The sequence below is a fragment of the Mandrillus leucophaeus genome, unplaced genomic scaffold, assembly GCF_000951045.1.
Source record: "Mandrillus leucophaeus isolate KB7577 unplaced genomic scaffold, Mleu.le_1.0 Scaffold382, whole genome shotgun sequence".
NCBI lineage: Eukaryota > Metazoa > Chordata > Mammalia > Primates > Cercopithecidae > Mandrillus > Mandrillus leucophaeus.
Window position 1 is genome coordinate 2142014 of NW_012104054.1, and position 15854 is coordinate 2157867.

Here is a 15854-nt window from a genome sequence, read left to right on the forward strand (position 1 = left end):
TGTAGTCTTAGCTACTCGGGAGGATGAGGCAGGAGAATCACTTCAACCAGGAAGTGGAGATTGCAGTGAGCCGAGATCACGCCACTGCACTCCAGCCTGGCGACAGAGCAAGACTCTGTCTCAAAAAAAAAAAAAAAAGGAAATGAACAAAACTACTACAGAGTGATTCCTGCTATCCACTAAAATAAATAAGAATTAAAATTCAATGTGATTTCCATTCATCCACAGATAAAAAGCACCTCATTTTAAGAAGACAATTATCTATTTCTTTCCAAGGTTGTGAGGACTGCTTTATTTGACTTTTAATTTTAATATGGCACAACAAGCTTGATCAGTAAAAGCAATATTATTAAAAATGTTTAAAATGTTCCTTACAGACCCTTTCCGCTTCACTTCATGAATGAGGGTATCATATATGTAACATTTAAAACATTACGACGCAATAAATATCTTTTAAAGGTATGTGGCAAAATAAAAATACACTCTGGTTCGAGCTGGTGTTCGGAAAAAATAAAAATACACATTAAACAATGAAGCCTCGGCCGGGCACAGTGGCTCACACCTGTCATCTCAGCACTTTGGGAGGCGGAAGCAGGCGGATCACTTGACGTCAGGAGTTCAAGACCAGCCTGGCCAACATGATGAAACCCCATCTCTACTAAAAATACAAAAAAATTAGCCGAGCCTTGTGGTTGCACACCTGTAATCCCAGCTATGCAGGAAGCTCAGGCAGGAGAATCGCTTGTACCCAGGAAGTGGAGGTTGCAGTAAGCCGAGACCAGTCTGGGTGACAAGAGTGAAACTGCCTCAAAAACAAACAAACAAACAAACAACAACAAAAAAAAAAACAATGAAGTATCTTCTTTCCTTTATGATGGGGAAATGATCTTATGCATTCTATTTTTCCTTTTTACTGTCTTAATTCTTGAGAAAAAACGTTTTATATTTTTATTATCAATGTTATAAATCTAATTCTAAGACTTTGCACACAAAAAAATACCAAGGGAGATAGTATAGTATCTTAAGCTTGTATTTTCCTGAAATTATTGGTAAAAAGTAGAACTAGACTTAAGTAGATAACAGGAAAACACAGTATTATGGTGTTTGTATACAAAAAATAATCCAAATAAAAACACATGCTCAAGATGGCACCCACATTATTCCAGAATAAAGTTATTTACATATATACAATTATATGACTAAATAAATGAACATTTTCCTAAAACATGCATATTGTGAAGTCTTTTATAATTAAACTTTTAAAATCAAACTAAATTGCATATTATCAACTGTCATGATTAGAGCTTTCTGCACACCAGGAGAGTTGAAATTTTAACATCTGTTGTTCTACAAAACGGAAGATAAAATGTCATCAAACTCAGCATTTCTCTAGAAAATTTTATATCCCTCAGCAACCTGTCATACTGCCTGTCATCAAATAAATGGACTCTAAAATGTAATTATTCTTTTCAGAAAAAAATTTTTTTTGTAGAGAGGTGGGTCTTGCTATGTTGTCCAGGCTGGTCTTGAACTCCTGGTCTCAAGTGATCCTTCGGCCTCGGCCTCCCAAAGCGCTGGGATTACAGTCGTCAACCACCACACCCAGTCTCTTTTCTAAAACTTTAATTTCCACTATTGCTCTTTTGAAATCATTTTAATCAAGTCACGTTTCTTGAAGAAAATTCACTCAGGGTTCTGAAGGAATTAGTTATTTTCTACAAGCAACTCTGTCATGAGTGATAGAGTTGTAGCTCTCTTAGAAGTTTTTTTCCCTCTTTCAAAGAGAATGAGAAATATGCAGAGATTTCCGTACTGACTCACTAAATGTAAAGATTAAGAGAACATAATAAAAGTTTGGACTACAGTAGCATATAGGTTTTCAGTTCATTTGCTACTAACTAGCTATAACTTAGACAAGTCATTTAACATGCTGTGCTTTAGTTTCATCTTTGAAACAAAGAGATTCGAACAGAAATTCTTAAGCTTCCTTCCAACTCTTACACAGTATGATTCTGTGCTTCTGCAGGAATTCTTAATTGATAAACTGAGTCTTCCATAAATCAAGAGAACTGATGTGTACTAAAATAGCACAGCTGAACTAAACCTCTCCTCGTTAGGAAAAAAACACAAAGACCATGTTCAAAGCTCAACTTTCCAAACCTTACTAGACCCAGTCCCTCTTCAGCCAGACCAAAGAATAGCCCATAGGGTTAAAACCAAATATCTTAATTATATAAATTACTTTTAAAGTATAACGTAAACCCATTAAAATATATTAAGTCTATGCCAGTTTTCCTACATTCTAATTTACAATATTTTCATTTTATCTACATTCAAGATAATATGTACAGTTAAGGAAGGGGCTATTTAATATTCTTGCACTTCTAAACACTAGTAAAAGTTAAATAAAACACAGACGAAGAACAGAATATTGATAATTATCATATTCTGCCAAATTGTTAATGAAAGTATGCTGAGTACTCTTTATGGGCTAGAGAAACAAGGCAAAGGTAAAAAATGAAATCCTGCTAACAAGTGCTGATGATCAAATGAATTTAGTTATGTTACGCCATTACTTAAAAGAAGACAGGAGGGAGAGGATTTTAGTAGAAACCTATTTAGGTAATACTGAATCATGACATTCCAGCAGCTTTTATGAAAAACTAATGTATAAAGTAGTATTTTGGTACTAGTGCAGTGCAGGTTGGTTTTTCTTTGTGTAACTATGGACAGCAAGTGAGGCACTTAACTGTAAAATAGAAAAATAGGGTATATTTTAAAAGACATTCAAAATCATTCTGAAAAGATAATTAGCACTGTTGAAAAAAAGTTAGAAATTCCATTTTTATTTAACATGCATTCAGTGTTACACGTTTCACTAAGGAAAATCCTTCTGAAAGTAAGATTATTGTTTTATTTATAAGAAACAGAAAATATTTCCTTTTCAAGGGATTCTGGATTTCTAAGAATAAAATCCAAGTCGTCTCAACCTGAGTGCTACGCATTTATAAACTGAGAAAAATACATCTTACCATACAGGAAAAATGTTATGACTATCAACAAATACCATGAGCTGGGAGCAGTGGCTCCTGCTTATAATCCCAGATACTCAGGAGGCTGAAGTGGGAGGATCACTTGGGCCAGGAGTTCGAGGTTATAGTGAACTATGATCATGGCACTGCACCAACAGAGCCAGACTCCATCTCTTTAAAAAACAACAACAACAAATGCCACGTACCATGTAATCCTCAACTTTATCCTTGAAGGATCAGATGCTTTTATTTTATATAACTTCAAAGAAGGGCACCTAACGACTACAACAGAATAATTAATAGATATTTAGCACCTAAATTTAGAGAACACTTAAGTACTGCCATAGTTTTAAATAGCTGCATATCTATACGTTGAGGGAAACCAAATACATATTGTTCAATGATATTATCCTTAATTACAAATGCATCTACCTACAATATTCAAACACAAATCTTATTTCTCCCTTATTGCAGACATATATATCCCTTTTAACAAGTAAAGGGAGGTTTATTATTTCTTCACCATCATTAAATTGTCTTCCAAATGTGGCACTTTTTCAGGTTAGACAAAAAGCAGTTCCTAAAAAGTCATTCATATTCGACCATTAGTATTACTTTAAATTTTCTTCTCTATGGGACAGAGGTCAAAATTGAAGTGAATGGCCGTAGACCTTCTGTTGAAATACATAATATAAGCAGGAACAGAGGAGATGAACATACATTAATTTCTGACAACATATTGGCACATAAATGCTTATCTATAGGGTGAAAAAGCACTTAACGAAAGGATAAATATTTGCCATGACAGTATCTCAAGTGAATGGAGACTAGTGTTTCCTTTCTTCATATCTAAGTGAAATATTCTTATGTTGCGTAAGTAAACTTGACTTTAATTCTGGATAGAACACTTTACTTCATATGTTAAAACTGATGCATGACATTAACTGAAGTTTTCCACGAGACAATTTAATCATTCCCATTGAGAAATCTTATAATCCTACCTTTTCTTAATTTACTTATAGAAAGGCTTTCCTTGACTCCAAAAGGAGGGAAAAAGGCTTTACAAAAACATTTTACACCAGGGAGACTGGCAAATTTCAATAGTTCACAATCCTCATATTTCTCATTTATATTTGCTTTATCAAATTTCATTCCCTACTATATAATTAATTTTCTCAGACACAGAAGAGCCAAAATTCTCTTATTTATATATTTAAGGTATTTTTTTCTATTTTCTTTAATATATGCTAGCTTATTTTTGAAAGTAAATGAGTACATGAAAGAAACAGGAACATTGTTGATGTAATTCAGTTAAGAAATAAAGTGCATATAGCTGTCAATATAAGTAGTTTGGTACCTTACAGCTAAGTAAAAAACTAACAAAATCAAAATGAAAACTCAGCTCAATATCTAGAATCTGAAAAATATGAGCCATGAATACAAATTCTATATAAATAGTAACAAAATTAGGGGTAGGGAGTACTCCCCTCCAAAAAAAAAAAGGCAACTGAAAGTATTTTTAAGAAAAGTTAAGTGGGTATCTGCTTCCCAAAAGACCACAACATGCTACACAGTAACACCAACATGCAATAGCTGAAACGCAGAATCACATTCTGGCTGCTGCCCTTGAACTTCTGCATTTAATTTAGAATTCTCTTGTGTCTGGCTAATTTCACCTTGCAAAGGAGGAGATATGCCATGACTCTCATCTACAGAAGCACCGTCAGACAAGGTATCTAACTGTACTGGGAAACAAGCAATGTGAAGTTTACTATCTCTTGTCTCTCTATCAAAACTGGTCCTCTCATCAGCATCTTCCAGCTGTTGAACTGAAGTTAAATACTGTTCAAGCAGACTACTGTCCTGCTCATTATTTGAGCTTTCCTTATTCCATTCACCATGTTCCTCACTAACATCCCCTAAATCTGATTCTTTGCCATATCTCACTGTGTCAATGGAATTCCCCATTATGGAGCTTTCACTGCCTTCTGTGGAACTTTTCTCAAAATCCAATGAATCCTGAAAAGAATGAACTTGTTCTGTTAGAGAGGAATGAAAACCAGAGTCTGGAAATTCTGGTAATGATTTATCTTGAGGAGCTACATCAGAAGCAATGAACCAATCAGCATTTTGATCAGAAGAGGACTCCTGGCTTTGGGTAAATAATGGAGGTTTCGATGACACAAGAGTACTTGATATAGGAGGAACATCAGTATGCCAGGAACTTAGACGCTGGTCCACTGTCTGTTGCCAAACCTGTAGAGACCTTACCTATAAACCAGAGAATACAGTTGTATTATAAAATAAAAAGTGTCTTTTTTGTTTGTTTTTGAGACAGAGTCTCGCTCTGTCACCCAGGCTGGAGTGCAGTGGCACAATCACAGCTCACTGCAGCATCAACCTCCTGGGCTCAAGTGATCCTCCCACCCCACCTCTGCCTCCTAAGCAGCTAGGACTCCAGGTGCCCACCACCATGTCTGGCTATTTGTTTTCCCTTTTTTTTTTTTTTTTTTTGAGATGGAGTTTCGCTCTTGTTACCCAGGCTGGAGTGCAATGGCGCAATATCGGCTCACTGCAACCTCCGCCTCTCAGGTTCGAGCAATTCTCCTGCCTCAGCTTCCCAAGTAGCTGGGATTACAGGCGCCCACCACCACACGTGGCTAATTTTCTATTTTTAGTAGAGACAAGGTTTCCCCATGTTGGTCAGGCTGGTCTCAAACTCCTGACCTCAGGTGGTCCACCCACCTCGGCTTCCCAGAGTGCTGGGATTATAGGCGTGAGCCACTGTGTCCATTCATCTGGCTAATTTTAAAAAATCTTTTTGTAGAGATGGGGTCTCACTTTGTTGTCCAGGATAGTCTTGAACTCCTGGGCTCAAGCAATCCTCCTGCCTTGGCCTCCCAAGTGCTGGGATTACGGGCACAAGCCACTGCACCCCACCTGTCTATTTTACAATTTTCCTTTGAGCTCTTTTCTCCAGCAGTCATGAAGTTGGCAAATGGTAGAACTGGAGCCAGAAACTGCTGACTCCCTTTATCTTTTCCATAGCATCCCAAGTCTAAAACCAGACTGGCACAAATGGTACATGTCCCTGGTAGCAAAACGCCTTCACCAGGAGTGGGGATGGGCCAAACCAATTCCCTTGCTTCTATTAGAAAAACAGCCAGAAGCACAACAGTACATGTCTAGCTGACTAAGGGGTCAATAATGCACAACAGTACATGTCTAGCTGACTAAGGGGTCAATAATGTATTCAAGATATAATGACATCTATTCAATAAGACAGGTTAGAGCCCTTGATATAAGTAGATCCCTGTAAAATAAGTCTCATTTTAGATACCCAGGTAGAGATTAGAGTTTTTAAGTATTATCTAACAATACAGTATATGCAACTTTCTAAAATACCTAAAAATATACCAAATTATTGATAATATGACCTCTACATTTCTAAAGTATAACAAAAATTCCAAAATTTTACCGTAAAAACTGCAAACAGGAAAGCAATATGTACAGTTTTTAGTTTCCCTTTGATCCCCCTCCAAGGTAATTACTGATAGCAACTTGATGCATAGCCTTCCATACTTTTTTCTAGGTAGTATTTTCAAATACACAGGGAAGCTGAGCACACTGGTCTGTGCCTGTAGTCCCAGCTGCTTGGGAGGCTGCAGCAGAAGGATCACTTGGGGAGTTCAAGGTTGTAATGCGCTAGTGCTGTTTTTTTTACTAAACAGTATTATTTTGGAGATCTTTCCATGTCGGTCAATACTATTACCTTATTCTTTTTAACTGTTCCATCGTATTCCACAGTATTATTACTCTATAATTTAACCATTCCTCTATTGTTGGTAACTACAAAACCTTACAAATCAATAATTATGTTTTCATTTTATAGGTCAAATCCTATTATAACAAATTTGGCCAGGTGATGTGGCTCACTTTAGGAGGCTGAGGAGGAACATTGCTTGAGCCCAGAAGTTTGAGACCAGCCTGGGCAATATAGCAAGACCCAATTTCTATAAAAGAGAAGAAATGAAAATTGTATTAAAATATTTTCAAGAAATTATCATCAAGAAGTATTTGATGTGATACAATGCTAGTAAAACCAACTGCCTAAATTATCCCTAAAATATGCTATTATAGGATTCAAATACTCTCCTATACAGTTATGTATACTTTTTAGGATGTGCATATTGTAGCCATATACCATCTTAATCATCATTCATTCAAATATTCCCAAAAGACAGATCAACAGCTACATGAAACTTCAAATTGGGGATGTTGTATCTACTGGAAAACTCTAACAGCCTTCAATTAAGCCACTTTCCTCCTGCTTTATACTATTTTATTTTTCTTGTCAAAACTGTCAGAATATTTTTCTTCAGATTAAATAAAATGCAACAAAATTCACTGTCCTAGTTCAGAGTTAGTGGCAAAGAACACAAGCCATACCCTTAACCTTGAACAAGAGTGCTTAATACACCTGAGTACTCTACGATTATCTCAATGAATATACAATTTTTATTTGATCACATATGAGGTAAGTCAGGAGGGAGTTTACCTGGTTCCAAAGGAATCTGAAAGCTTCTTCTTGTACAAATTTTTTAATACGTTCTTCATCTCTTTCTTTTCGTAATCTACAATAATTCAAAACACATTATTGACATCAGGAAGGGTGCTTTGACTCATACTTCCTGTTACAACTAATAAACACACGCATTGCAAAGAGATTAATAATCTAATAGTTGTCTTTCCCACTTTCAGAATATCTAAATTAAAACCTTATGTTATTTTTATTTTTTTAAACTCAGAATCAAAATGTAACAGTTTTATAAGTGACATTATAAACTTTAATTTTGAACTGTGACTCAAAGTAGAAGCCAAATTAGATATGACTGAAATACAGGTATTAGTTCTACAAAGTATTTCCAGTAATAAAATGTTAAATGGCTCTTTGTCTGGCTTCAGTTTCTCAGCCAAACAAACCGAAGCAACAGAGAGTGCAAAAAAGGAGTGGCTATCCAAAGCCTCCAAAACAATTAAGGGTCACACTTAAGTATTCATGATCGCAGCTTGAAACACCCTCTCCTAAAGACTAATCCCATCAAACTTCACTATTCTGTTTGCCCAAGTCTCTGACCTACTCCCTGCTAATAAGAGACCTCCCATCCATTATTCCTCATTCATTAAAGTCTTAGCTCTGGGCTCACTGCTGTTGTCTCCATACTCAGGCCTATCACCAACCTAAGACTCCTCCTTTAGTGATCCATTATCACCCAAACTGTCAACACCATTTTGTTCCACACCTCTGACCCAATTCTCCACTTTCTCTACCCCCCCAAGCCTTTCTCCTGTGCCATCTATCTAGGACTCCTGAATTATAATCAGCAAAATCCCTTATATACTGCATCTCTCTCTGAACTTTTCCTTGTCCAAAGCAGACCCACTTCTGAGAGCACTATAGCCCTCTGAAGTAGAAGCTATTTTTCCCTCTCACACATCAGGGTTGAAAGATTGCTTCTCACTGTTGTTTTCAAATGATTCTTCATCTCCCTCCTTTAACTCCTGCCATCCTGCTAAATTTCCCAAAATTCTTTGTCAAGTACTGACCTCCCACCAGAATCTGCTCCCGTTCACTGAAGTCTCAGCACCAGGCTTTCTCTTTGCCCCATACCTGTCATAATTTTTGGAGAACTCAACATTCACATGGATGCTCTAACAATAATGTTAGTCACCCATTCTCATAGTCTCACCCTAGACCAAATCATTTTGACTACACCACTTTCAGAAATGGTTCTAAGCACCCAACACCAACCACTACTTCCTATCTTCCCAGTTCACTTGCTATTATACCCTACTGCAACAATCCTCCAGTCCAATGATCCTTCCCTCCTGCCCTCAGTTCCCTTTTACCTCATTTAAAATTCCAGCCAGGCTGGGCACAGTGGCTCACGCCTGTAATCCCAGCACTTTGGGAGGCCAAGGCACGCGGATCACCTGAGGTCAGGAATTTGAGACCAGCCTGGCCTACATAGTGAAACCCTATCTGTACTGAAAATGAAAAAAAAAAAAATTAGCTGGGCATGTGGTGGGTTCCTGTAATCCCACCTACTCGGGAGGCTGAGGCAGGAGGATTACTTGAACCCGGGAGGCAGAGGTTGCAATGAGCCGAGATTGCGCCATTGCACTCCAGCCTAGGTGACAAGAGCGAGACTCCATCTTAAAAAAAAAAAAAAAAAAAAAAAATTCCAGCCAGCAAGGTGACTCACACCTGTAATCCCAGAACTTTAGGAGGCTGAGGCAGGAGGATTGCTTGAGGCCAGGAGTTCAAGACCAGCCTGGGCAACACAGACTTCATTTCTTTAAAAAAATATATTTTTAATTAGCTGGGCATGGTGGTGCACGCCTATAGTCCCAGCTACTTGGGAGCCTGAAGTGGGAGAATCACTTGAACCCAGGAGTTCAAGGTTATAGTGAGCTATGATCATGCCTCTACACTCCAGCCTCAGCGACAGGGCAAGACCCTGTCTCAAAAAAATATAAAATGTAAGATCTACCATTATTACTCCCTCTCAAATATCTTCAGCTCTCTTGCCCTTCCCCCGCTCTCTCTACAATATCACCTAGGAAAAAAATCATTCCTGGCTGAACCAAATTAACCACACCTGAATCAGAACAGAACAGCTAAGAATTGCCGATGAAAATCATACAACCTGACCTATTATTTTACACTTTTAAGCATTTTCTCACATCGTCCAGCAACCCTCCTCCATTTTCCTCATAAGGTCATCCTTAAGATGACTACCTCACACCCCATACTTCTTTCCTTACACCTCCTTCACCCCCTCCTCATTTTCAGGTGCTGACCACATCTTATACATTATTGAAAAAGCAGCAGCAGCAGCAGACAGGACTTTTTCCCATCTCCCACCATCAAACCTACCACCTTACCTGCTCCTGCTCCCATCTGAGGCCACTTCCTCTACTTCAACAGTGCATTTCTTCCTCTCTTACCTTCTCAAGAACTGCAATCCTGGCCGGGTGCGGTGGCTCGTGCCTGTAATCCCAGCAGTTTGGGAGGCCAAGGCGGGTGGATCACAAGGTCAGGAGATCAAAACCATCCTGGCTAACACAGTGAAACCCCATCTCTACTAAAAATACACAAAATTAGCTGGGTGTGGTGGCAGGCGCCTGTAGTCCCAGCTACTCTGAAGGCTGAGGCAGGAGAATGCCCTGAACCTGGGAGGCGGAGCTTGCAGTGAGCCGAAATGGCGCCACTGCACTTCAGCCTAGGTACAGAGCAGACTCTGTCTCAAAAAAAAAAAAAAACTGCAATCCTGCTCTTCCTCTTTTTTTTTTCTGCACCATCAGTTTTTCCCTCCTTATTTATTCATTCCATCAACACATGAACACACTCTGTATCTCTCATCTCCAAAAGAGTATGTTCCTTTAATCTAGATTTCTCCTCCAGATACCACTTAACTCTCTTTTTTCATGTTTTCCTCAAAACAACTCTTTCCAAGAATTGGCTACACTCATCCTTCAAACTCTTTACCTCTTATTCACTATTCAACCCATTCCAAAATGGCCTTCATCCCCCTACACCACTGAAGCTGCTCTTGGGAAGGTCATTGTGCAGTAAAGAGTTAACTCAGCAGGACTGGGATGTTCAAACACTGTACATTGCAAAGATAAGAAGACTGGTCCTTGACTGACTCCTGGGAGATGATCTCCAAGCCCTTGGAATATCCTGACTGAAACAGAATATCTTTATACACCTGGGGTCTTGGTCCACATTAGGTAGTTTAGGCAATCAATGATTTCTAGTCAACATCTGTTGTGTTCACCTGGGGTCCTGAGCCACGGAGTTATCAGTGTGACCTCTAAGTGGCCTGAGGTCTAAATAGTTAAGATCAGTTACATGGGTACTCATTACCTATGTGATTGGCCCACAATAAAAACCCTGGACATCAAAGATGAGGTAACTTTTGCCAGTTGGCAATACTTCATATGTGTTATCATACATCATTGCTGAGAGAATTAAGCCCTGTCTGTACAACACTGGGAGAGAACAACTGGAAGCTTGCACCTCATCTCTCCTGGACTCTGCCCTAGGCACCTTTTTTCTTTACTGGTTCTAATCTGTATCCTTTTGCTGTAACGAACTATAATGACGAACAGAATAATATTTTCCCAAGTTCTGTGAGTCCTTTTAGCAAATCACCCAACCTGAGGATAGTCTGGAGAATCACCAATACAGTCACCAATAGTCTCCAACTGCCAAGTCTAATGCCTGTGTCCTCTCTATGGCACCTCCGATCTCTCCTGAAACAGTTTCTCCTGTTGAAGGTGGAACTCTCCTAGTTTTCCTACCACTCTGGCTGCCCTTTCTCAGTATCCTTTGCTGCCTCTTCCTCTTCTACCTGATAATACCAATAAATATTACTAGTCGCAATATTAATGAAATCCTAACTTTCCTGGGTTAGCAGTCAGTAAAACATATGAGCCATGGGATTAAGGAATAATCCTATTGTAGTCCTATAGAATTTTAGCCCCTTCTGAATCCCTGCTATTAATTTTTATGTCATGTACTGAATTCCATGTAGACTTCATCATTTTCTCATTTTTATACTTAGTTTTTCAATGTTTTCTGTACCTTTCTATGTTTAGAATTACAGATCCCTATAAAGCTCACGTTCATTGAACATTTACCACTACACTGCATCTATGTATCAAGTCCTTTGCTGGGGATGGAGATGCAGCAGACAGAACAGATGGTCTCTGCTCTCCAGATGCTTTCAGTACACTGTAGGAGACAACCAAACCAACAGTGGCTACATGGTATGAAAAGTGTTATAATCACAGACGCACAGTGTTCTGAATCAACTGTAAGAATCTAACACCCTCAAACCAGCAAAACAGTACATCGAAAGGACTTCTGACCCACCTCCTTATTTCATCAGTTAAGCAGACAATGTGCTCTTGCATTCTGCGTAGCCGGATTTCGTAACGCACATCTTTGGCTTGAGGGTTGTAGTTCCTGGCATAAAATCCCCGCCAACAGGCCTGAAGCTTGGTGGCTGCATCATTTAATTTCTGAAGGGCAACTTTGTCTTGTCCCAAAACAACAGATCTCTGGGTTAAAATCATGGGAACTTTCTCTGAAGTTGCTTGAGATATGGTTTCTTTATTTTCTGGTTGTGTATTTTCTGGTTTCTTTATGTCTGGTTGTTTCTGTCCAGCTGACTCAGGAAAAAATGTAAGACTGTGGTTATCATCCTTCAAGATAGCGCTGATTATTGTTGGCTCAGAACAAGGTAATAGTCCAGCTTTCTCATTTACCTCTGTATTGATTTCACTTCTCATCATTGGAACAGAATTCTCATTTGCAGCCCATAAAGGCTTTTCCTCTTCCTTATCCAACACCTGGCTTTCCAGCCCTTTCACAGATTCATCTGCAACACCATCATCTTCTAGGCCCAAGTTAATGCCCTGCAGTCTCAGCTCAACTGTAGGCGATAGTGGCGATAGTCCTGATGCAACTGGCATAAAAGTAGACTCTGAAGAGAGAAGACTACAGTTTAACTTGTCCTCATCTGTCTGTATGTCTTCCAGGTGCAGATCATTTCGAGAATATCTTGTAGTATGTACAGAGGCTGGAAAATTATTCTTAACCGCAAATAACTGATCATCATTACTGCTTATCCCAACCCAAGAATTGACTTGAATGACGGGTTCTAGAAGAATCAACAGAGTATCATTTAAACCACTAAATATTTACATTTTAGTTATGTCCCTTTAATGAAATCTATTCCTTGAAATAGAGTAAAATGCGAAAAAATCCCCAGTGATTTCTTCCAATATGCCTAAAACATCAAACCAAACATTTTTAAGAAAATGAATTCTTGTGATAATTAGAATATTCATCAAAGCATCAGGTCTATACAAAAGGTAGCAGTCCTTGAAATGTTTCTTAAAATTAGAAATATAGCAGCTATAATATACATACATATATAGGTGTGTATATACATAGATATGTATAAGATCTAAATGATTACTGAAGTTAGCAAACTAACAAAAAATTATGAAAATATGCACCTTTTTCTGCTTTATGATGCCAGGAAAATTAAACAACTTGGAGAAAAGGGATCAGAGATAAATTACTTTCTTACCACTTTCCTGGGATATCTGGCAATCCTGAACAGGGCTTGAATGCTCAGGAATAAGGGATGCCCTTGTTTCAACAGGAACAAGAGGAGACAACTCTTCATTTTGGCTTTGGTTCATCAACTGCCTCTGGTGAAACCTAAAAATCAATAACATCTGTTCTGATTTAACACAAACCAAAAAAAGAAAGATTTTCTGCTTCCTAAGTAACAATGTCAAAAAGGCAGAAGTTTACAAGTTCTCAAAGTAGGTACTTTTAATTACTGCCAAATTATAAATCCTCATTTGAAAGCACTGCATAGAGAAGGTTAAGAAACTTATTTTGTAATTGCAAAGACAGATACCCTCCTATGCACACATATACACATACAAAAACATTTAAAGGCAGGATCTCTGATAAAGAAAGTAAATATTAAATGCTTCTGGCCGGGCGCGGTGGCTCAAGCCTGTAATCCCAGCACTTTGGGAGGCCGAGACCGGTGGATAACGAGGTCAGGAGATCGAGACCATCCTGGCTAACATGATGAAACCCCGTCTCTACTAAAAAATACAAAAAACTAGCCGGGCGAGGTGGCGGGCGCCTGTAGTCCCAGCTACTCGGGAGGCTGAGGCAGGAGAATGGCGTGAACCCGGGAGGCGGAGCTTGCAGTGAGCTGAGATCACACCACAGCACTCCAGCCTGGGCAACAGAGCGACACTATGTCTTAAGAAAAAAAAAAAAAAAAGAACAAATATATTTTTTAAAAATCCCATCCCGTTTCCTGGTATAGTAGCTCATACCTGTAATCCTAGCACTTTAGGAAGCTGAAGCAGGAGAACTGCTTGAAGCCAAGAGTTTAAAATCAGCCTGAGGAACAAAGCGAAACCTCACCTCTACAAAAAATTAGAAATTAGCTAGGTGTGGTGGCACATGCCTGTAATCCCAGCTATTAAGAAGGCTGAGACACAATAATCGTTTGAACCGGGAGGTGGAGGTTGCAGTGAGCCGAGATCACACCACAGCACTCCAGCCTGGGCAACAGAGCGACACTATGTCTTAAGAAAAAAAAAAAAAAAAGAACAAATATATTTTTTAAAAATCCCATCCCATTTCCTGGTATAGTAGCTCATACCTGTAATCCTAGCACTTTAGGAAGCTGAAGCAGGAGAACTGCTTGAAGCCAAGAGTTTAAAATCAGCCTGAGGAACAAAGTGAGACCTCATCTCTACAAAAAATTAGCCAAGCACGGTTGCATGTACGTGTAGTTGCAGCTGCAGTGACCTATCTTTGCGCTGCTTTACTCACAGACCAAGAGACCAAGACTCTGTCTTTAAAACAAAAAACAAACATAAAAACCCTGTATTCCCCCATGCCAGATTGTTTGGCTGTTTGCAGTGCATGATTCAGCTTCCCTACAGAAATTGCTGCAGTGACAAGGGGACTGAGTGTCCAGAAATGTGGACCACAGCACTTGCCTCAGGCTTACTATCACCATAGCAAAGACTCAGAGGTATTTTAACTTGTGAATTCATCAGTTGTTAGAAATAAACGTGTTCACCTCTGTTTGCTCAGAATCTTCTCTAGTTTGGCATCCTCTGCAGTTTGAAGACCTAGTGTAGAAGTGAGGGGGCAGACTGTAGCCAGATATTGGACAAGCTGGATGTGCTGGCCAGGCCGATATGCTCTCCCTTTGCCTTGACTATAGAGCCATTCAGCTTTCAAGCTGGAATTGAGGAACATAAAGAAGAGGAGAGGGCATGAGAATAGTCAATATACATTGTCAGGCAACAATGATCCTCCTTCTTAACTTACCTTTATAACACCACTGGATGTTTTTCATAAATAAAGTTCACTCGATTTTTTTTAAATCTACCATTCTGACTCATATTCCTCATTCTAACAATGTTTTAAACCCTTTTTCTTGCTTAGGGGCACTTCCATTGAGCTTGGACTAATGGTCCCAAATATTTTTAAATCATTTTCAAGGAAGCAATGAGTATTCTCTCCATTCACTCTGTCACACTGAAATGACTAAATAGATGCACTGCATTTAAATCCATTAGTTCATAATGACAGTTAAAAGAAAAAAACAACTAGCCGGGCATGGTGGCATGTGTAATCTCAGCTACTCAGGAGGTTGGGGTGGGAGGATCACTTGAGGTCAGGTGTCTGAAGCTATAGTGCTCTATAATCATACCTTTCAACAGTCACTGCACTCTAGCCTGGGCAACATAGCAAGACCCTCATCTCTAAAAAAAACCAAAAAGACAAAAAAACAAACAAAAGTGAACTGGTCACAGTTAGAGGATACTAGTGAACCACCAACTCTTTATTAATTCTATCTTTCCTACACAAACTATGCCAATGCGTAACCAGATAGTTACTTCATAGTATTCCAACTAATAAAAAAAAGAATGATAGAATGTCACCATTTTGCAACCCTTAATGAATTAGCAGATTTAGGCATTGATCATTAATAGCTACTAATAACACAAGAGAAAACTAGACCCTGTATGCCTCCCAACAGAACCCACTAAGTAAAAACTCCAATCACTTTTGCACCAACCTTATAGTCCTCCCCTCAAAAAAAAAAAAAAAAAAAACCTGAATCTGAGCAAACATCCATATCCAATTTACAGAAAATACAGGAGAGAGGAACATGTCAAAGGACACACGGA

The 15854-nt window shown here is 38.8% G+C and overlaps 1 protein-coding gene across 2 annotated transcripts in view; it reads right to left on the reverse strand.

Annotated features, from left to right (window-relative positions):
* Positions 1-2436: 2436 nt before the first annotated feature.
* Positions 2437-15854, reverse strand: part of CEP97 (centrosomal protein 97kDa) — a 42675-nt gene continuing 29257 nt past the window's right edge. Inside the window, exons 7-11 of one of the 2 annotated variants that reach the window (XM_011990776.1) lie at positions 14735-14899; positions 13202-13335; positions 11977-12589; positions 7591-7666; positions 2437-5303 (exon numbers count right to left, since the gene is read on the reverse strand). In XM_011990776.1, coding sequence (XP_011846166.1) covers positions 4599-5303; positions 7591-7666; positions 11977-12589; positions 13202-13335; positions 14735-14899 — 1693 coding nt within the window. In that variant the 3' untranslated portion in view covers positions 2437-4598. Of the gene's footprint in view, positions 5304-7590; positions 7667-11976; positions 12767-13201; positions 13336-14734; positions 14900-15854 lie in introns of both variants that reach the window. The other variant, XM_011990774.1, reaches the window with a different exon arrangement.